General features: G+C 37.2%; 1 protein-coding gene across 3 annotated transcripts in view; it reads right to left on the bottom strand.

Annotated features, from left to right (window-relative positions):
- Nucleotides 1-22834, bottom strand: part of Stk39 (serine/threonine kinase 39) — a 263115-nt gene that overhangs the window by 47877 nt on the left and 192404 nt on the right. For all 3 annotated transcript variants that reach the window (XM_042694158.1, XM_042694159.1, XM_042694160.1), the window contains exons 15-16: nucleotides 11638-11690; nucleotides 4781-4849 (exon numbers count right to left, since the gene is read on the bottom strand). In XM_042694158.1, coding sequence (XP_042550092.1) covers nucleotides 4781-4849; nucleotides 11638-11690 — 122 coding nt within the window. The remainder of the gene's footprint in view (nucleotides 1-4780; nucleotides 4850-11637; nucleotides 11691-22834) is intronic.

Raw genomic sequence — 22834 nt, 5'->3', positions numbered from 1 at the left:
TCAAAAGTCATGTGCTAAGTTAATTCCTGAGAGAAAAAAGCAATGGGAAGGAGAAAGAAGGATGGAGGGAGAGGGAGAGAGTGCAGAGAGAAGAATGAAAAAGAGGGAGGAAAGTAAGGGAAGTAGAGAGGGAGAGAGAAGAGAGGGAGAAAGGAAGGACAGGGGCCACAGAGAAAAGAAAAAATGAGAAAATGATGACTTTCATTTTTAGGTATTTTTGAATTGTCCAAATGTATTAATTCACATGTTCATTGAGGGCTAAGTTTATCAAATGGATCTTGTTATCCTATTTATTCAGCACCTATGTGTGGCAAGGATCATCATAACAGGGAAGACAGGCCCTAAAAGATAGCACTAGGTAGTACAGCAGGATGAAAACTGCATGCCACAAAATGGTAAAAGTCTATTTCTCAGGGATTCTAGACAAGAATAAGCTGTCCTCCATATTGTGGCAAGGAAGTGACAGGCAGCAGGGCAGGCCACATGGAGGTGTCATATCTTGCAAGGCAAATAGGTTTTGAACACAATTCTTCAGGAGCAGACAAAGAGCATTCCATGCACATAAACAATATGTTCATAAGGCCCCACAGAGAGCTTATGGGAACATGTGCTATCCAAAGAAACTTTGCTTTAGTGACAGCTAGTCAGCCAGGCTCAGTATCTATAGGAGGAAAACTTTGCGAAATGACTGCAAAAATACAGCTTCCCTCTTAGGAGACAGAAATGCTAACATCTGGCTCTTCAGTGAAATAGACATACATTGTTACAGTAAAGCCAGGAAACAGTGACATAAAAAAGTAGCAAGAGCCTTCAGTCTTCACTCTTCTGGAAGACATCTGCCAAACAGCTTCCTCTTCTACACATTCACACAGTCTACTACTGGGCCTGGCAGACTGCAAGTAATACAACTGCTTCACTTTAACCTACCCCCTCCCAGTCATCCTCCTGATGCTGAGGTCCTAAATCTCATTAAAAAGAAAGAAAAACACCATGTATCTCAAGGCCTGAACAGTATTTAGAATGGATGTGTTCTTTCACATTTGAATTTTTTGTTGTTCTATTTTCCCGCCTGTGCTGCCTTGCAGAAAAACCTTCTTTTTAATGGGCTTCTTTTTAACTGGGAGGGGAAGGCATTTCTCTGCAGCTTCACACTATCAGTCTTCCTTGGGAACCCTCTTTGAAATATATGGAAAAGAGGCTCAGATCTGGTCTATTTACATTTTTTAGCCAACCCAGCTAGGCAAGATAAGCAAATGTATACATGCGTATCATCGACTTTTTCAACCCACAAACATTTTTTTTTAAACCAACACCCACCCAGAAGGTACTGACAATCTTCTGAATGTCTACTTATACAAGGCCTAAAACCATTTCCGGCTTCTTGCCCAAGGTAGTGCTGAATTTAAGCACAACTGAACAGGGCTTATGATTTTATACTACAAACACTGCATTCCATTTCTCTCCAGCTCCTTCACAAAAGAAGTCATTGCATGTCACTACACAAGCCCGTCCTCAATGCAAACTGTGCTTTGTAAAGGTTTGTAGATTGCCCAGAAGCCAGGTAATGAAGAATTTTTTGTAACCGATGTTTTCTATGTTATAGTAAAAGCCATAACATTCACTGCTGCAAAATAGATGCTATTGCTTTTTTTAGCTTTTACATGCTGCTATAAGCATTTATACCAAGTCAAAAGAAAATGCTGATGGGAAAAATACAAGATTTTTAATCTATTTAAATGTTAGCAATTTTATATTATAGAAGTAGAAGAAATACACATGTAAGAAATCATTCAAACCTCTATAAGAATTGGATTTTTCTTTTACACAGCCTTCCTCGAGTGAGTTTATTTGATTTTTGGAAATGCTACTTGAATTTTATAGTATCCTATATTCAAAAGTACACTTTATTTCTGAAGAAAGGATTCTGAGCTATCTGTGTATTGCAAAACAGAATTTGTTTATCTCTGACAAGTGTTTACTGAGGGCCCACTATGAGAAATGACTATGTTGGGGCACTGCACACGTAGCACTTTAGAAAGTCGATAAGAATTCTGGCCACCAAGAACCTGATGGTCAGCCAGGTGTGGAGGTGCATTGGAAAGGCAGAGGCAGGAGGATTATGAGTCTGAGTGTAGTCTAGAATATACAGAAAGCTTAAAGGCAGCCTGAGCCACAGGAGAAAAGTTAGAATCTCTATGCTGTCTCCAGCTCTAGATATTTCTCATATGGAATCACATGACCTTCTGTTTCTGACTTACTACCAGGTTCTCTCTCACTGTGGAGATGGAGAATAGGATGAAAAGGACAGAGAAAGAATCTGGGATACCTCCGAGATACTGGCTTAAGCACCTGGAAAATTGGAGCTGACTCACCCAAGATTATAAGACTACTGGTAGAAGCAGGCTGAAAGGAAACACCAAGAGCTGGATTTTGAAGATGTGAGTTAAAATTTGGATGATCTATTGCCCTTGCAGTAAAAATGCTAAAATGGGAGCTGGATATGCTTCTACAATGGAAAGGAGAAGTCTGAGTCAGAGATATAAACGTATGAGTTAGGGAATAGAAGGCATTTAATACCATTAAACTGGATGAGCTGACCAAAGGGGTGCCTATTGGAAAGAGAAATAGCCCAGGGACAGAGTGCTTGGGCACATCAAGATTTACAGGTCAGCAAAATGAACAGTGCTAAAAAAAAAATCACTGAGAAGAAAATACCAGTATGGTGAGAAGATCAAGAAAGGATGGAATTCTAAAACTAATGAACCACCTATCATGGGAGAAGGCCCTGTCCACTATTTCCAGTGCTGCTAAGGGTCAGGAAAGATGAGGACTGAGAAAAAAACTCAGATTTAGGAGCTGGCAGTCATTCTCACAGCATAGGTCTGCTACTTCCCAGCTTGTTCACTCTTCATTCTGCCCTAGCCAACTCTGCATCTGCCATCTCATCTGCCAGATTAATCTTAAATGGACAAAGTTTTGAAAGAAAAATTAAACAGCTTGAGTGGACTGGAGAGGTCAAAAATCTATCTGAAGTGGGCTCCAGAGACAAAGTAAAAAAAAGAAAGGAATTAAAAGCAAGGGCAAATCTTTTGAGAATTTTAGCTAAAAAAGGATAGAGGAAAATAGCTGCATCAAGATGTAGTGTTAAGGGAAGGCCTTTCTTTTTTTAAAATGGGAAAAATGAAAATATATCCATACATTGGTGGCACATATACAGTGAAGAAAGAAGTAGAAAACAAGGGAAGCAGAACTTTCTTGGTTAGGGGAGAGGATCAAACATTTAATCTGTCAACTAATGGACAATTAAAATGACATCAGCTTTAAACTGTTTTATTCCTGGGACACACAAGAATTGCTATCATTAAAAATTTCCTGGATCCATCCATGTTTTTCTGCACTATAGAGAAACAGACACTTTCTGGCTACATATTGTAGTTAAAACATATTTTAATATGGTGGGAGACAGCAGATAACCTATATAGGATATTAGAATGAGGGACAAGGACTTGAAGTTCAGGGGCTACAAATTTAAGGATCTCCACATTTGACTTAACCTCCACGTCTTTTAACCTTAGGGATTTTTTTTTTTGCCAACAAAATAGTGGTAATAAGTAACCAATCCTCTCTATCTGAGAGAACTGATATAATTATCAAATGAAACATAAAACACTGTCTATAAAGTCCTGGTGTGATGTCCACACAGGCTATTTATACTGTTATAACTATATAACTACATAACTATAAGTATGTTACAATATAACAGATACATACCCTAACATTGTTTAGGCAAAACCATATGATATCTGTCTACACTTTACTGATTTTCTACCTCATTTACCTTGGCACATCTGCATGCTTGCTTAGTCTTGTAGGCATGCCCAAGCTTAGCAGGCTTTCCTGGCTCCATGCAGCTTTCTTTTGATTCTAAATGTGATAGAAAGGCCCATGCTTTCAGAGTAAAGTGATTCTTCCACAACCCAAAGCACTGAATCTCTTTAGGAATTCATTTTCTAAACTACAGAACAAAATGTCTAGCCTGACTGAACTTTAAGCTCCTCCCCTAACCTCAAGACTTTGTGATGACTGCTTCTAACAGCTGGGGCAGTGAACATCAAAGTTGAATAGGAAGATCAAAGAAACTGAAAAAGTGGTCTGGAGGTTCCCACACTTTGGTGCACAGAATTTACACCACCTGATGTTTGATAGATTATAGGCTTTTGGGGTCTTCTGGATTATTTGTGGTATATCCAATGAGTAAGGCGTCTCATTAGATATATTTATGTTCAGATATATGAGAGAGAGAAAGAGAGAGAATCACATTAAGAGCTTGTGAAGAAAGACAATTAAATATGATTATTACATATCCTTTCACATAAGATTATAATTAATGAAAAATTTTCAAAAATTCAGAGTGAACTATTATTTCTTTTTTTTTTTTTTTGTCGGTCATGGGGCTTGAACTCTGGGCCTAGGCGCTGTCCCTCAGCTCTTCAGCTCAAGGCGAGTGCTCTACCAATTGAGCTACAGCGCCGGTTTTTTACAGCTACACTTCCGGTTTTCTAGTGGTTTATTGGAGATAGGAGTCTCACAGTCTTTCCTGCCTGGGCTGGCTTTGAACTGCGATTCTCAGATCTCAGCCTCCTGAGTAGCTAGGATTACAGGCGTGAGCCACCAGCACCCGGCTGAACTATTTATTTCTTAAGAAATGAATATTTTTGTTCTAAATACATTTCCATATGATATATCAATAAAATGACACTGTATACAAAAAACAATTTACCTATAACTACATCGTGACCATCAACCAAGCCAGCAGAGAAGAGCTCCTGAGATACACCATCTGCCGTATCTGTCCAAAAGTGAAATGAATATGTTAGTAACCACAAAATTAAAAATCAACAACCCACCACAATGTACAATATATACTTTTCATTTGCTAAAATTACCTGAGTTTTAATTTAACAATTCAGAGTCTATCAGGAGAAAAAAATCAGAAGCAACATGAAACACAGTTTCTCAAGTACAATTTACATCTTGCTATTTATTCAACAGATGCTACACAAAATTCTTTTTTCATTTTTGGTAAAGAAACTTTTTCCTTCTGACCACCATCTGAATCAATCCTCAGGTACATCTCTAGAAGATATAAAGACTTCCTATGACACTGTTTTTCTTTCTTGACAAGGTTAATCCTGTCTATCATCAATTCTCTTTTATCATTAGAAGCTAGTGAGTCAGAATTTATGGCAAAGGTTGAATGGGTAACATCTGATACAACCTTAGCTTTAGTATAAACAGTCCACCAGCTTGTTGGGCTATTACGATGAACTATTTGAATTTATGCTCTCAAGGAACTCCTTTAACATGACATTGATCATTTGATAGCAACAGATTCATTCTCTTAGAAAATGTGGTTGAGTAAAATAATGTGTTTTCACAGTGGTAAGTGACTGGGGTTGGCAATCTCATAAAGACGGGACAGAACAGGCTGTGACAAGTGAATGTAACTGAAATTACTTAATTGAAAGGTTGTGAATGAACATGATAGCTCTGTTATCTTCTTTTTTAAATGTTATTTTCTTGTAAAGATGCTGAGCAGAGGGGTTACAGTTACATCAGTAAGGTAATGAGTACATTTCTCATCAGGCATTGTTCCCCCCTCCTTTTTCTCCCACTATCCCTTCCCTCCTCTACTCTCCAACTCCCCCCCAACTCTGTTATCTTTTATTTGAAGACTTTGTAAAGGAGAACTGAGAAAGTGCAATATGATCAAAAAAACCATACAAGACCCTGTGTTTTTTCAAAGGAGATGACTTGTCCCCAAAGCCTTCTGATCTTCTCTGGCTTCCAGAACAATTGCTGGATATGAGCAGAATGTAACAGTGTGGATGATGATCTGAGAGTGTCCTCCCAAGTATAGCTGCTGAATCATGCAAGCATCAAAGCTGAGCAGCAGTTTGTCAACTCAGAAGCTTCCCTAAGCATAAGCGAGATATGGCCATTATAGATATATGGAAGTGTGCAGCTGGAGGTTCCTTGTCTTTTGTAGTTCTTGGGGTTTAAAGTGCTTGTCCCAGTGTCTGACCAAGTAAATACTTAAAAAATGGTAATAGGAATAATGATGATGGCACAGCCAGAAGTAATCTCTGTACCTTACACTCCTGTGGATGCTATTCCTCCTTTTCATATGTAGTTGAACTCCCCAAGTAAAATTTCTAATAAAAAATTGAAAGCTGTATATTTTTTATATTTGCAAAGATGTGTTATCCTACCACTTTACTGATTATATTCCATAATAAAAATAGAATATGAAGAAGCACATAGATCTTCATAAATCATGAAAATCCATATAAGGCAGGCTTGTGTTAGGTCTTGTCCTCTTTTGTCAGAGATATAAGAATACTTTCAGTCTGGGTGTGGTTTCTTGGACTTTGTTGTGTTTTTGTTAGTTTTCTATGTGTAGGACATCACTCTCTCCACTACTCTTCAACTTAATATTAGAATGCCTAGCTACAGCAATAAGACAAGATGCAAACATAAAGGGGATCCAAATAGGGAAAGATGAAGTAAAACTCTTCCTCTTTGCAGATGACATGATCTTCTATTTAAAGAATCCCACGGACTCCACTCCTAAATTACTCGAGCTGATTTGAAACTTTGGCAAAGGAGCAGGTTATAAAATTAACCCTCAAAAATCAATGGCTTTTCTGTATGCCAACATGAGAAAAGTGTGGCTGAAATCAGGAAAGCAACTCCATTCGTAATAGCCCCACAAAAAATAAAATACCTAGGAATTAACTAAAGAAGTGAAGGACCTCTATGATAAAAACTTTAACCTGAAAAAGGAAATTAAAGCAGAACTTAGGAAGTAGAAAAACTTCCCATGTTCTTTGATTAGAAGGGTCAACATCATGAAAATGGCAATATTCCAAAGGCTATCTATAAATTCAATGTGATATCTATCAATATTCCAACTTCATTCTTCAAGGAAATAGAAGAGGCAATCCAAAAATTCATATGGAACAATAAAAGACCCTGAATAGCAAAAATGATCCTTAACAGAAAGAACAATGCTGGAGGAATATCAATACCAAATTTCAAACTCTACTACAAAGCCATAGTAATCAAAACAGCTTGGTACTGGCACAAGAACAGACCTCAGGACCAATAGAATTGAACACCCAGAAATGAGCCCACAGACCTATAGCCACTTATTCTTCAATAAGGGAGCTAAAAAAAATAGAATGGAAGAAAGACAACCTCTTCAGTAAATGGTGCTGGCAAAATTGGTTAATCACCTGTAGAAAACTAAAGCTAGATCCTTATGTATCACCCTGTACCAGAATCAACTCCAAATGGATCAAGGACCTCGGAGTCAAATTAGACACCCTGAAAATATTACAGGAAGGAATAGGAGAAACCCTAGGTCTCCTTGGCACAGGCCGAAATTTTCTTAATAGAGACTCAGAAACACAACAAATCAAATTAAGGATGGACAAATAGAATTGCATGAAGCTGCAGAGCTTCTGCATGGCAAAGACATAGTTAGCAAGATTAATAGAAAGCCCACAGATTGGGAGAAGGTCTTCACTAGACATATAATCTAAGTATATCTAAAATATACTTGGAACTCAAAAATTTAAGTCCCCCAACAACAAATCCTCAAAGAAACAACTGCCCAATAAATAAGTGGGCTAAAGACTTAAAAAGAAACTTTTCTGAAGAGGAAATAAGAATGGCCAATAGACACATGAAGAAATGCTCAACCTCTCTAGCCATAAAAGAAATGTGAATCAAAACAACATTGAGATTCCACCTCACCCCAGTTAGAATGGCTATAATCAAGAAATCTAGTAACAACAGATGCTGGAGGGGATGTGGCCAGAAGGGAACCTTACTAAATTGTTGGTGGGAGTGTAAACTTGTTCAACCACTTTGGAAAGCAGTATGAAGGTTCCTCAAAAGACTCCACACAGAGTTCACCTATGACCCAGCAAAACCACTTCTGAGAATTTACCCAATCACAAACAAGACCATACGAAAGCTACCAGCACAACTATGTTTACTGCAGCATTATTTACCATAGCTAAGATATGGAACCAACCCAGATGCCCCTCAGTGTGTGTGTGTATATATGCATATATATATACATATGTATGTATGTATGTGTATATATAAATATGTATGTATGTATGTGTATACACACACACACACACAAAATGGAATTTGATGCCTCCATCAAAAAGAATGACATCGTCCCATTTTTTAGGAAATGGAAAGACTTGGAAAACATTATAGTAAGTGAAGTAAGCCAGGCCCAAAGAAGCATAGGTCCCATAGTTTCCCTTATTTGCAATAACTAGTACATGTGTAGGACAAGCAGAAAAGGCCAAAAGCTATGTACATATGATCATATAAGATGATGTTAAGCAAAATGAACCCCAAGATCGGGACACAAATATTTGTTTTCTTTCTTGCTATTGTTCCTAACGTATTTATAATGTACCATGTGATATTTTTTTGTTTCTTTGTATATTACTCCCCCACAGTATAACCCCTGTTTTCACTGTATTTGATGTGGGTGTCCTGCACTTTGTATATACACTTGTCTAACTCGGGCAGGGGAAGGGAAAAAACAAAATGCTTAAATAGGGATTCAGGTTGACCCATTGAAACAATGAGATGTACAAGACATTATGTTGAAAATGAACTTTACAACTTGGTAGGGGGGCAGGTGTTAGTTGTGGAGGTGGGAAGGAAGGCATGCTAGGGAAAAAACAAAGGAGGAGGCAAAAATGCTCAATAGGAAATGTATACATTACCTTGCTCATGTAACCTCTCTGTACAGTGTTTTTACAATAAAAAATGTACAAAAAAAAGAAAATCTCTGTGATCATATGATCCCATATCATGGACCTGAGGGTAAGAGAATTAAAGACTATTCTGAGGGTAAGTTAATTTTGTGAAGATGATAGACTATTGAGTCTTAGAATCCCCATCTTGGAAGTGGTGCTGTGGCTCAAGTGATAGAGTGCTAGCCTTGAGCTGAAGAGCTGAGGGACAACACCCAGGCCCAGAGTTCAAGCCCCACTACTGACACAAAATAAAAATAAAAAAATAAAAATAAAAACAGAGTCCCTATCTTCTTTGGATGCCATCCAACTGCTCAGAAGAGTATTGAAGTGACCAACACCCAGTATGCAGGGTATATCATAAAAGCAGTCATTACATTTTCATTGATCAATCATTTTTAAAGAATTTCAGTGAGTTACAATATCTCTAAAGCATCAATAAAATTGTATTTGTGACTAGGAACTATGACCATAGAATACTGTTAAAAAGGATAAGCAAAGCTGCATTTGAAGACTAGTTAAAAAAAAGTGGCACCAAAGCAATAGACTTTTCCAAATGATTAAAGTATGCAACATGTTCTTCTATTTTTAGGACTCTTGGACACCAGATAAATTGCAAGTGGTTAATGCTAACTGGCCACAATGGGAATTACTCTTACCCATCCTCTGTCTGTGAGTAACAGTCCTTTACTATGCACATAATAATTTATAACATTTAAATGAAATAATTATATCATGTTACATTGGTAATTTTCTCTTTCTTAAAGCTGTTTAGCAGTTCCTAATATCTACACAAGTAATAATATATGAACATCTGCTTTCCAGACTACACAAGACAGAGCAAACAAAGGCCTATGCTCAAAAGAGAGCAGCAAATACTTTGTGTCTGTTTCATTTTCAGCCACATATACTTGTTTATGCTTACAATCAGCACAGATACAGTGAATATGTGGTGTGCATGCACAGACACACTGTAGACAATCTGAAATGCAGACAGCATTAGGAGTTACACTGGTACAGCCATCCAACACTAGATTCCCAACCATAACAAGTTTATGCCCCCTGCCCAGTATAGGAAGTCAGAATTAATGGTTGTCTGAGCAACAAAAGCAGAAACTCTTCATCTATTCCCAGCAAATGGGGCTGCCAAGGCTCCTGCAAATGGGTTGTAATGCTGTTAGAGCCAACTTATACAAACATATCCTTAACTCAGAAACTAATTTCTTTACTTCTTAAAATTAATTTTCATTGCTATAGTCAATTTTAAACTATCAAATGAAAAGAAACAACCTTAAAATAACAATCTGTTCTTTTTACTTACTCTACTTGAAACATTTATTATGTAATTACTTGCTGTATTTTATTTAAAAAAACCTGCCTGGTCAATATTTTTATATAATGACAAAGTGGATGTCTTTTTGATAACCCTGACTGGTGCTATACAATTTCATAGACTGATTTTAAATTGTTACAGATGGGTATACCTGGAAAGAAAAAAATCAATTAGCAAACTCATTACAGCCTTGAAGATACTTATTTTGTAAACCATATTTCATGTTTGGGCTTAATCCAAAAATACTGAAAATCATTTGCCTTTACAGAGGAATAGCTATCAGAATCAGAGCAAGCCCGTGACCAGATATGGGTCAACATATTCCATTTGGCTTTTGTTAAAAGCATTAAAAAAATTCTGAACATGAATGTATTTAGACAGGACTCTATATTCCTGAAATGCCCACCTTTACTTTGGCTCCTAGAGACACTGGAGTAGTGTTCTTGGAAGGTGATAATAATCAAAAGGTCAAAGAAGTTTACTGACTGACCAGCTATCAAACCAGAAATTCTTGTTCAGAGTTTGAAATGTATGTGAAGCTCCAATAGCTAAAATAAATATTAGGTACTTACATCTTCTATGCATTAGTAAATTAGAATGTGTGAGGCTAATATACTTTAGAAAGATATTTGATGTAGACACTGCAGAAATTATTTTCAAATACATAAAATTCTGAGTGCAGAACTCAGGAAACAGTTATAATCTTAGCATGAGTATCTTGAGTTTTACTTCTCTAAGTTATTTTGGTTACCCACAAACTAACGAAAACACATTTTTCTTAATAACTACTAATCTTTTCATCTCTGGAAACTATTTGTTATTATTTATCTGTCAATCCACCGAGATATCTTGATTTTTACTTGCATACTAGGCTCTCTGCAAAATGCAAGAAAACATAATAATCCTACATGCCTCTTACTCCAGACATCCAGACATGAAGGAACAACCAGTCTGGCCAATAGGAAGTTGTAATAACGTATTTCCAATACTTGCACTGCATTCATGCCTACAGCCCATAGAGGCCACGCCACAGTCACTCCTCAGAAGAGGCTTTGTGTAACCAAACTGAGGTCAAAGAGGCAAAATATATTGGCTTTGGGATGACACAACGCAGCTCACCCTCATTAGGAAGCCGAATGCTTCTCACAGGCCCTTAGGCCCTGTATTGCCATCCCAGTACTTACTTCCATGGCTGAACGAACAGATCCAATTTCCATGTGTATATACACTGGGTCACATGTGTCGCTAGGATCTATGTAGTCACTAGTGATTCAGTTCAAAAACCTTGCAATTAGCACAAGCATTTTCTTCCTATCATCCTTTCTCTTTTCCGTCCTTTGTGTTTAGACAAAGCATTTTTTTTTTAAATAGGAAATTGTAAACCACATGCATGAAATCAATTTCTGAAATGCTGTTTGTAGCACTAAAATAATAATTTCAATTAAAGCTTACCTCTTCCTGGAGTAAACTCAAATCGTATGTCATTAAGTTCCTTTCTGGAGTTTCTGAAATACATAACATGCAGCACATTAAAAACTAATAAGGCAAGGTTTAATCAAACCAAATTAATTCCAATTTTTACAAGATGCTGCTAACATAAAATAGCATTTTATAGTTTTAGTTCACCCCAAAGTATTTCTTACACTGGAAGAATTATAATGGTAACAATTGAAGGAATTTACTTATACAAATATGCTTATATCATAAAATTCCCAAACCAAAATTTTTGTAAGCTTAAAACTAATTTCATAATTAAAATTTTAGAAGCCTTAGTTTAGAGTAAATTATATCCTCAATATTTTTCATACTATTATTTTCCTGGGAAAATAATATTTCATTAAACAAATTTTAATGTAAATAATCAGGGAAGGTAGTCTCAGTAATAGGAGTTAAAAGCATTATACATTAACTCATGGAACAAAATAGTAAACCAAGAGTATATTTTATAGTTTAAAATTGTATCTAAAAGCCTGATGTTATTGGCTCATACTTCAATCCCAGCTACATAGGAGGCTGAGATTGGGAAGACCTTGGAGTGAAATAAGCCAGGGCAAAAAGATCAAGTTCCCATCTAAACAGAAAAAAAGTGGTGTGCACCTGTCATTCAAGAAAAAAACAGGAACTGTAACTTGGTATCTGCTCTCAGGTTTTCCCATCATCCTCTTGGGTTTCCCAGTTTTGATCACAACTCTCTTGAGGAAAGAATGGGACCAGAGGTAATCTATAATTCCTATCACTATATGCCTCAGTTAGGACATTCTGAGAATCTGACAACTGAAAATTGTGGACCCTTGCCTTGAAAAAGAAGATTCATGACCCACACATGAAGTTGTACATAATCATAATGTTCAGTCTAATACAACACTGCCTTGGAGGGAGAGTGTGCCATAAACAAATATCCCCTGTAGTGGAAGGACTGAGTGTTTGCTGCTGCACTGTTTGAAAAGTCTCAAGTGCCTTAGTAAACAACCAGGATCGCCACATATTTGCATAGTGTTCTATACATCAACAGTTCTCAAACATTTTGGTCTTAGAACCTCTTTCCATTCTTAAAAATTCATCTAGAAGCCAGGCACTGGTGGCTCATGCCTATAATCCTAGTTACTCAGGAGAGGGAGATCTGAGTATCAGGGTTCAAAGCCAGATCAGGCAGGAAAAAAGCATGAAATTCATCTCCAATGAACTTCCCTCCAAAAGAAGAGAAATCTAATGACAACAGAAGCTGGGGGAGATATGGCCAAAAGGGAACCCTACTGCATTGTTGGTGGGAGTATAAACTTGTTCAGCCACTTTGAAAAGCAGTATAGAGGTTCCTCAAAAGACTCCACATAGAGCTCCCCTATGACCCAGCAATGCCACTTCCGGGCATTTACCCAAATGATCACAAACAAGGCTTTACTAAAGCTACCAGCACAACTATGTTTATTGCAGCATTATTTACCACAGCTAAGATATGGAAACAACCCAGATGCCCCTCAGTAGATGAATGGATCAAGAAAATGTGGTGTGTGTGTGTGTGTGTGTGTGTGTGTGTGTGTGTGTGTGTGTGTGTGTGTGTGTGTGTGTGTGTGTGTGTGTGTGTGTGTGTGTGTGTGTGTGTGTGTGTGTGTGTGTGTGTGTAATGAAATTCTATGCCTCCATCAGAAAGAATGACATCCTCCCATTTGTTAGGAAATGGAAAGACTTGGAAAAAAATATAGTAAGTGAATTAAGCCAAGCCCAAAGAAACATAGGTCCCACTGTTTCCCTTATTTGCAATAACTAGTGTATGTCTAGGACAAGCAGAAAAGTTCAAAAGCTATGTACATATGACCATATAAGATGATGTTAAGTGAAATGAACCCCAAGATAGGGACACAAGAGGGTTTTATCTTTCTTGCTGTTATTTTTAATGTACTTATAATGTACTATGTGATTTTTTTGTTTCTTTTGTATGTTCTTCTCCCATGGTATAACCCCTGTTTGCACTGTATTTGATTCCAATGCCCTGCATCTTGTAGGTACATTTTCCTAATTTGGAGAGGGGAAGGGAAATAACAAAATGCTGAGATAAAGGTATAGGTTGACTCATTGTAACAATGAGATGTACAAGACACTATGTTGAAAACGAACTTTACAACTTAGGGGGTGGTAGGAGGGAGGAGTAGGTGGGGAGGTGGGGAGAGAAGGGATGGTAGGGTAAAAACAAAGGAGGAGGTAACAATACTCAATAGGAAATGTACTCATTACCTTAGTCATGCAACTGTAACCCCTCTGTACAGTATTTTTACAAAAAAATATATATAAACACACACAAAAGAAAAGTTGGAAATGTGGCTCAAGAGGTAGAGCACTAGCCTTGAGCAAAAACTCAGGGACATTGCCCAGGCTGAGTTCAAGCCCAAGACTGGCACAAAAGAAAAAAAATGTTATCTAGGCCCTATAAAGTTTTTGCTCATGTCACTGTATCTTGCAAATTTTGTTCTATCACAAGTTAAAATAAAAATTTAAATGCTAATTAATTTCTTTGAAAATAACAAATAATTAGCTTATATAAATGTATTTTTTTCTGGTCCTGGGGCTTCAACTCCTTTTGATCAAGGCTAGTGCTCTGTTACTTGAGCCACAGCTTCACTTCTGTTTTTTTCAGTGATTAACTGGAGATAAGAGTCACATGGATCTTCCTGCAAGTCAGGACTGGCTTCCAACCCAATCCTCAGATCTTAGCTTCCAGAGTACTAGGATTATAGGTGTTGAGCCATGGGCACCCAGTATCAACATAAATTTAATCAAAAATTATTTTCAGGTTGAAGATATAGCTTTGTGGTGTCAATCCCTCTCAGGTACCAAGAGACATTTGAATAATATGTATGTTTACACACGTGTACATGTCATTTCATTTGATTCTAACAATGAGCCTTTGAGATATGCAAAGAAGTAGTAGCTGTTTTCTGTTATTTATAATTTTTCTGCTTACACTTCATCTCTACTATTGTTAGGTGATTATATTCAATGAATTTTTCCAAGTTTAAAAATTTAATGAGTGGTGGAATGAGAACTAACAGTTCTATATTGAAAATTCCTAATGTTGCTTTTTGAGGCAAAGCAACATTCCCCAAGATTTTTCATGTTACCATAAAACAATCATGATGCACTAATTTCTTTAGTAAGTCTTGATGTATGCTATATATGAGAAGGGGTTAAAATAGAACCACAATAAGAACAAATAATCACTAGGAAAGCAAGTACTATGAATGTTATTTAATGGTAAAATGACCAAGGAGGGAAATCTGGTTCAATAGTTATTAGTGACACTGTTTGCTTCTCTCCTGATCAGTCTGGGTTAAATTTATTTTTCTACTAAAGAGAAGAGCAGTGCAAGAACTGTACCCAGAGTATCATTATGCATATCTTGATTATTTAAATATTAATATCACAAAAGTAATGTCCATGACTTTATCAATATAAGCTGCAGTTCAGTCATGGAGGTTGCCAGTGACTGGTCAAATTATTCTTTTATGAATCTGAACCTAAAATCTTCACCTTTGGAAAGATCACAGTAATTGATGGTGAATAGTAGACTTGTCCAATCATGATGAAATATAGTTGGGAAAATCCTTAATTGGTTATAACTACTGAAGGCCATCCTTTTATAAGGAATTAAACTTTCCAAGGATCATACTTAACACCTTTAATTGAAAGTACACTTGCTTTAATTGGTATGACACAGGATATTCTTGATTTCAAGGAAGTCGAAAGTAAGTATGACTTAAGGCCAAAAACTAAGTCTGTGTAACTTTACAGGGAGACCAAAAAATTCCAGAGTAATACTTCCAAGACCCATGCTGTCGCTGATGGTTCTTTCAATAATCTTCTTAATATGTTAAATAAAAACTCTTGAGATTAGAAAGATACAAATCCTTGCTATTCATTGCCTACATACATCACATCAACACTGTAAATGTCTTTAGAGCTCAGTAGGAAATTTATGTTTAAAAATAAAGGATATAATTACATGGTTTAACAATCAAAATGTACGGTAAAATATTGTGTGACAAATGTGATTCTCATTTCTCTTAAGTATCTTGGTCCTGAACCCAAGAGGTGATCCATATTTTAGGATTTCTGTGCATCCTCTTCCTGAGATTTTTATGCATACAACAACAAAAACACAAATGTACTTAATACAGATAGAAGACTATAACCACTTTTCTGTAGCCTTATAATGCTCTTATCTATCTATCTCTCTCTCTGTGTAAAGAAGGACTGAAGTTTAAACTTTGTGTCTTGTGCCTGTTTGCTTGGCTAATGTTGCACCATTTTAACCACACCACTAGCCAGTCTTCTGTCTGGTTAATCAAAGGTAAGAGTCTCATGGGCTTTTCTACCCAGGTTGGCTTTAAACTGAAGTCTTCTGTATCTCAGACTACTGAATAGCCAGAACAGATGTGGGCCACCAGTGCCCCACGGTGTATTTCCATTTCAGTTCACTGAAAACGTTCTCATTTTCCTCTGTGTAGCTATATAGTTTTACATCATATGAAGCTCTATGTATTTGAAATCTGTTTATGGACAGACTTTCAACTTGTTCACTATTATAAACAACTCTTCAATGAATAACCTTATTCTCAAGCTGTTTTGCAAAGATATGAGTATAAAAATAAATTGCTAGAAGTGAAGTATTTGGTCATAGAATACATGCATTTGTAATTTGATAGGTATTGACAAATTCCCTTCATTTAAATGTCATTTAAATTTTAGCAATATCTACCTTCACTGGCATTATTTTCCATTTTTACAATCCTAAATTTTATGTCCAAACGGCTTAGTTTAGGTATTTCCATACATGTATACCCCAACCCAGTTTAACCTACTATTCACTCTCCTTCATTCTTCCTTCTTAAAACAGTTTCAACATATGCTTTCCATATGTGTATAAAGAACTTTGGCCACGTTCACCCCAAGTTTTATCCTCTCAGTGGCAGTCTGTAATTACCATTGTATGAACATTAAGTAAATAAAGAGGGAGTATATTAAAGATCCAGGCTGGGCACTGGTGGCTCATGCCTGAAATCCTAGCTACTCAGAAGGGTGAGATCTGAGGATTGCGGTTCAAAGCCAGTCCAGGCAGGAAAGTCCATGAGACTCCATCTCCAATGAACCACCAGAAAACTGGAAGTGGCACTGTGGCTCAGGTGGTAGCTCACTAACCTTGAGCTCAGTGACAGTGGCCCAGGCCCAGAGTTCAAGCTCCATGCCTGATCAAAAAAAAAAAAAAGAAAAAAAAAAGATCCAGAGGATGTGGGGCTATGTGAGCAAGAAAACCCAATTCCACTGAGTACTGGGGACCCAGTACTCAGTACCAGTTGGCTGGAATCGGGAAGAAATTTGAGCTGTTGATAAATATTCAGACTTTTCAGAGACAAAATCTGATATTATACATGAAATTCCATAGTTTCAACTTGATACATAATTTAAAAACTGACACTAATGTATGGGCTAGATTCAGTCAACTACCACTCATTAGTGAGGTTAAATATAAATTATAACTTCTGCTGATATTAACACACAGGCTGTGGGCAGTAGCGCTCACAAGGTTTTCTGAAATGGAAAGACTTTGATGTTATTTTTGAAGATCTACTGAAAAAGAGTCATATAAATAATGCATTGGCCCAGAGACTGAGAGCATGAGAGAAACTAATCATGGAAAAGAAAAATAAAGCTGCAGGAATTTAAGGAAAACCAAAATCTAATCCATAAACATATAAATTTCAAACTGATTTTTCAGAAGTTTTTCACATCTTCTGTTTACTGTTCACAACCTTTTTTGTTATGCCTATTCAAAGTGAGAAGTTTATGGATGCAGATTAGAACATAGTTTTTCTTCTTGTTTTTCCAATTCACCTTCAAATGACCAGTGAGCACTTAAAGAGGGTGGCTGGGAAAGAGGGTGGGGAAGGGAGACAAGTAAGTGAGCTCAAAAATCCTCCGGGTGGACAATATACAGAAGGTTGGTAAGGCTGAAGTAGACATTTCACAGAATGTAGCATTTATCTGTGCCTGTTAATGTACCATGTCAGGACCATCTGATAGTCGTTGTCCTGGAGGCTCCAAAGCCAAAATGTTAGCTCAGGATTATACATTCTTCACCTTTATATTAATGTCCATGCCAACAAAAGTACTGGGGAACCTGTTCCCTAAGAGCCTGAAAGGGGAAGAAGTCTGTAGACCACTCATTACCAAAGGGCATCAGGAAAAGGCGTATCCCTATGCTGGAGTCTACAAAATGCATTGGTATTGGCATTTTGTAGACTCCAGCATAGGGATGCTCTAGAGAAAGGAAGAAGGCCCATTGTTTCCCAAGCTCTGAGGTTGGAACAGCAACTTGGAGCTTTGTGAAGGCTCCAGAAGTGGCCCCTCCCTCTAGGCAGTAGAAGATTGCTAACACAACAGCCAGCTTCATCCTTACTTTTACTTGAAATTCCAGGTAAGGGTGAGGCTCTTGGTGTCCAGGAAATTTCAAAGGGGCTCCTACAGATTCAGCTCCTAGAAAATGCCCTGTGAGGGGTAGGTGGAGACTTGGTAAACAAGTTTTGTCATTTTTGGCATCTGCTTTCTTTCTGTCCTGCGCAGCATAGGCCAAGGAGAAAAAGTGGACTATAGCTCCAACAGAACTAGCTGGGCTTTCCTCATCCAACCTCAGAGCTGGTGCAGAATGAAGAGATGTGAGCTGCAGAGACAAAGGTCTGACTTCTCTTTGCCTTTCTGCTATGCAATGTCATAATAAGAAGGCCCTTACCACACAGCCTTTGGTCCTGTCTTAAGAACCTGACTTGCACTTAGAAACTAGGGTCACCTGAGCTCAATCTGAAGTTCACCTACTTACTAGTAACAATGTTCAGTAATCTATTTTGCTTCTCTAACTTACAGTTTTTTCTGCAGTAAGGGAAAATAATGCTTCCCTAGCAGATTAAATGAGCCATGTGAGAACACCCTGTGAAATCCTAAGCAGAGCTACAAGGCATGATTATGTGTTATATTTTGAGGCACAAAGAAATAGGGGAAAAAAAGTCATAGTTTTAGTCCTTAAAGAACTTAAGGTCTTCCCAGAAAATGGCAGAAGACATGGTAAACTAAGGGGAAAACAGAATGCTCATATATATACATATATCTGTATATATATACACACACACACACACACACACACACACACACACACACACACACACACACACACACACATTAGTAGTAGAGACATTAGACTGATTCAGAGAAAGACATATTCTCTCGACTTGTACTTGGACCCATACTTCACACTCCGGTCCAATTAATCTTCCACTGAAGTAAAGGTCCAATCACAGACTCATATAATTTTACAACTGAAAGGAGCTTGAGAGGTCATCTAATCCATTCCCCTCAGTCCTTAGGCAAGGTAATTGAAGACAAAGAGATTAAATGGCTTGCGTAAGATTACACAGCTGGTTAATTCAGCCAATACTCTATAAATCCTTATTGATCATCTACTAGGCCTCAGGCCTATGTTGTGAACCATTAATGGCAGAAATGACACCCAAACCTAGAGCAGCCTTTTATTCTAGACTGGTGGTCCTCTTTCTAGACTGGTGGTTTTCCAGACTGGTACTTCTCTTTGTGATTGCACTCTTGCTCACCCTTTTTTTAGTATTTTCCCCTTAATTATATTTATATACCTAAAGAATGTTCTAGGCACTGAGAAATGTTGTAGATGGTAACAGTTTTCAGAGAAATGAGGTAGTAGCAGAAATAAAGGTTAAGAGTTACTGATAAACTTTTGCACTGTACCCCAAAGTTCTGCATGAAATCGAAGTTCTCCTACACTCATGCATCTATATATGCCAGGTGGTATAATTTCCAACAGTGTGAGAGTAATAACCAAGTCATATACCTACTCTTGCCTTAGAAATCTCACCCTTGCATTTGACTTGCCTCAAAAGAGTCTTCCAGATCAGTGACTCATCTAAAAGGCCAAAATTCCTTTCAACATTGAACTTCCACTCACCCAGAAAGATGACTTTGCCCTAGGAAATGCAAACTGGTAGCATTCAGAATTCTGTTTTACTCAAAGGCTAAGATCAGTGCCAAATAAATCAGAGTCACACTGGTCCCTTTAACAACAAAACAAAACAAACACATAAGCACTGAGATGCACACACAAACGCATGGAGTATTTTTTGTCAAACTCAGTATCTTGATATATCTTAAAAGAATTTGGCCTGTGCACTGGTTATCTGCAGATTTTTCACAACTAGAACCTCAGGTTTGGGCCTCTGGTGTTTCCCAGGAGCCATCTCTCAGCCCACTTTAGATTTACGTCCTATAGAGAGCCAACAATCCAGCTGTGCATGATTTTCTGTTGCACTCATGGTGCATAGGGGTGCTTTGCATACAGAAACTCCAGATTCGTAGCTCAGTGTGACACCCCAGAAGTATCACCTGCAAAAATGATCATCTACAAGAATCATTTTTTATTCAGAAATCATCCAAAGTCAAGGTACTTTTCTGTAGCAGAAACGTCTTGGATCTCTGTGCCCACCAGGCAGAGGGCATGGATATTTTGTCTCTCCTGCTTTACCCTCTCTCCAACTTCAAGACAGGTATTGCTCCTTTTTTCTCAAGTATTTAAAGTTCCCAAAATTTTCCTAGTTTCAACATACAGGAAAGTGCTAAGAATAATAAAATACAAAATGCAAAGCAAATTATGTCCCTATCATCCAGAATTTTTTGAAATGGCAACATTCTACCTTACCTACTTCAAAACTGAACACAAAATTTTAAGAGTATTTCTCTTATGGAACACAAAATCAATTGAATTATACCCAGGAGATGATAAATCACAAGTGGGCATATTATTGAACTAAGGCTCTGCTTCCTAACAATAGTAGGGAACTGTAATTTCATATATTGCAAGTAGTCTTTTTCAGCAATTAGAATGTCCAGTAGATGTATTTATTGAGCTTATTTTTATCTATTGTACAAAAAGCAAAAGCAGTGACCCCAAGAAAAGTAACTAGACTTATGTTACAGTTGGAAGGAAAACAAACATGACAATGTGGACAAAGAATACACTTTTGGTGAGCAGGAAAAAAATACTTAGCATGCTCAATAGGGGTGTTTGTAATCAACTGATGTAAGTATAGAGTAGCCAACATCATTGATGGCTGATTGATGTTGGATTTAAATACAGAGAGCTCATAGATCATCCATGTTTCTATGAGAGACACCACTAATTATTATGAGCAATCATCTTCTTTTCCTACTACTTATTGGTTTTACTTAATTCTTTCAAAAAGTTGATGTAAAAATCATTTCAACATTAAACCAACTATGACTACGTATTTGATTATTTAAAGTAACAAGGGCTGAGAGTGTAGGTCAGTGGTTAAGCACTTGCCAAAGATGGTACAGAAAGTCTACAAGTATGATCCTTAGCACTGATGACAGGTATAGATAGAGACAGAGCAAAAAAAATTCCTTAAAGAGAACACAGATATATTACCACATCCTTAAAAATACCAGTTACTCCACTGAACACTGACATTAGGAAGTTAGAGCTTCGCATGAAGCTAAGATAGACAAGGAAAAGTGCTGTGCAATACAATGATTACTTTTCCAATAAGAAAGATGCAAGGCAGATATTTGTCCTTTATAAGAGACACTGAATAATGTCTTTAATTCTATGTTGTAAAATAAGCATTTTCATATTAATGTCTAGAACTACATGGGCAAAAAGTTGGAATATTTTTTTCTCCCATGTGCTGAACAATATTAAAGCTTGCCGGAGTGATAGCCAAAGTACATTGTTTCCTGACATTTTACTTTCCCATGGAAGCTTGAGGAACACTGAGCAATGGATAAATTGCCTATACAGTTCTCTTCCAAGTTCCCACAAGTGTCTTTGGTATTGAGGTCTGAACTCAAGGCCTCATGCTTGCTAGGCAGGTATTCTATCACTTGAGTTAGTTGTTGTTGTTGTTTCTCTTTTAGTTTAGTTTTCAGATAGGGACTTTCTTCTCCAGGATCACCCTTGATTCTCCTCCTTATGCCCCTTTATTTAGTTGGCCATGTACCATGACCAGATTATTATATTTTTTTAATTGTCAAGGTGATGTACAGAGGGATTACAGTTACATAAGTAAGGTATTAAGTACATTCTTGTCAAACTTTTTACCCCTTCCCTCATTTTTCCTATTTTCCTCTTCCTCCAAGTTGTACAGATCATTTCATAGTGTCTTGTGCATATCCCTATTGCATTGGTTCACCCCTTGTCCTTTGTCTCATCATTCTGTTGTTCCCTTCCCTTTTCTAATTCAAATAAATGTATATACAATACCAGGGTACCCAAATCAAATACAATGACAAGAGAGGATATACCATGGAGGAAGAGTATACAAAAGAAACAAAAAAATCACATAGTATATTAAAAACAAAAACAAAGAAAAACCTCTTGTGTCCATGTCTTAGAGTTCATTTTGCTTAGCATCATCTCATATGGTCATATGTACATAGCTATTGAACTATTCTGCTCAGCTACTAAGATTATCCTAGACGTACACTAAAAGATAGGTCTCACTAATGTTTTGCCTGGTTGCTACATGGTAAGTAGCTGGTGTTATAAGCATGTACCACTGTATCTGGCTCCCCATAATGTTTTTACTAAGTGCTGCAATGGGCAATTTCAAAACTACATTCTCTGAAAAATATCTGAAGAGGTCAGACTGTCACTGTTTTGACTGAAAATAGGTCTACTTAGCTGTAACATCCATGGGAAACAGAGGTTCCATTTTATCATGATCTGATTCAGAGAAATGGCCTATAAGCAAATTCATTTAGAGTCCAGTATACAGGGCCCTTGGGTAAAGCCACTACAAATCCTCAAGTTAGTAAATCTTTTTTATACAATTGCACAGGGAAAGAAACTGCTTCAAGACACAGAAATATGTCACTGATAGACATCAAAAAGAAACCCACAAGAGCACAAATCAGGGCACAGCTGTCAGGAAGTTAGATTAGGATTGGACTTCCATTAAGAATAATGTACAACAAAGTAAAACAAAAAAATTCCAAATATATTCCTAAGGAGGAGAAAAAAGCATCTCTTTACTTTTGATTTGGAGCTGTGTGACTAGCACTC

The sequence above is a fragment of the Dipodomys spectabilis genome, unplaced genomic scaffold, assembly GCF_019054845.1.
Source record: "Dipodomys spectabilis isolate Male_0828 unplaced genomic scaffold, ASM1905484v1 ptg000174l, whole genome shotgun sequence".
In the NCBI taxonomy this organism is placed as follows: domain Eukaryota; kingdom Metazoa; phylum Chordata; class Mammalia; order Rodentia; family Heteromyidae; genus Dipodomys; species Dipodomys spectabilis.
This window is presented reverse-complemented; position numbering and strand designations above follow the sequence as displayed.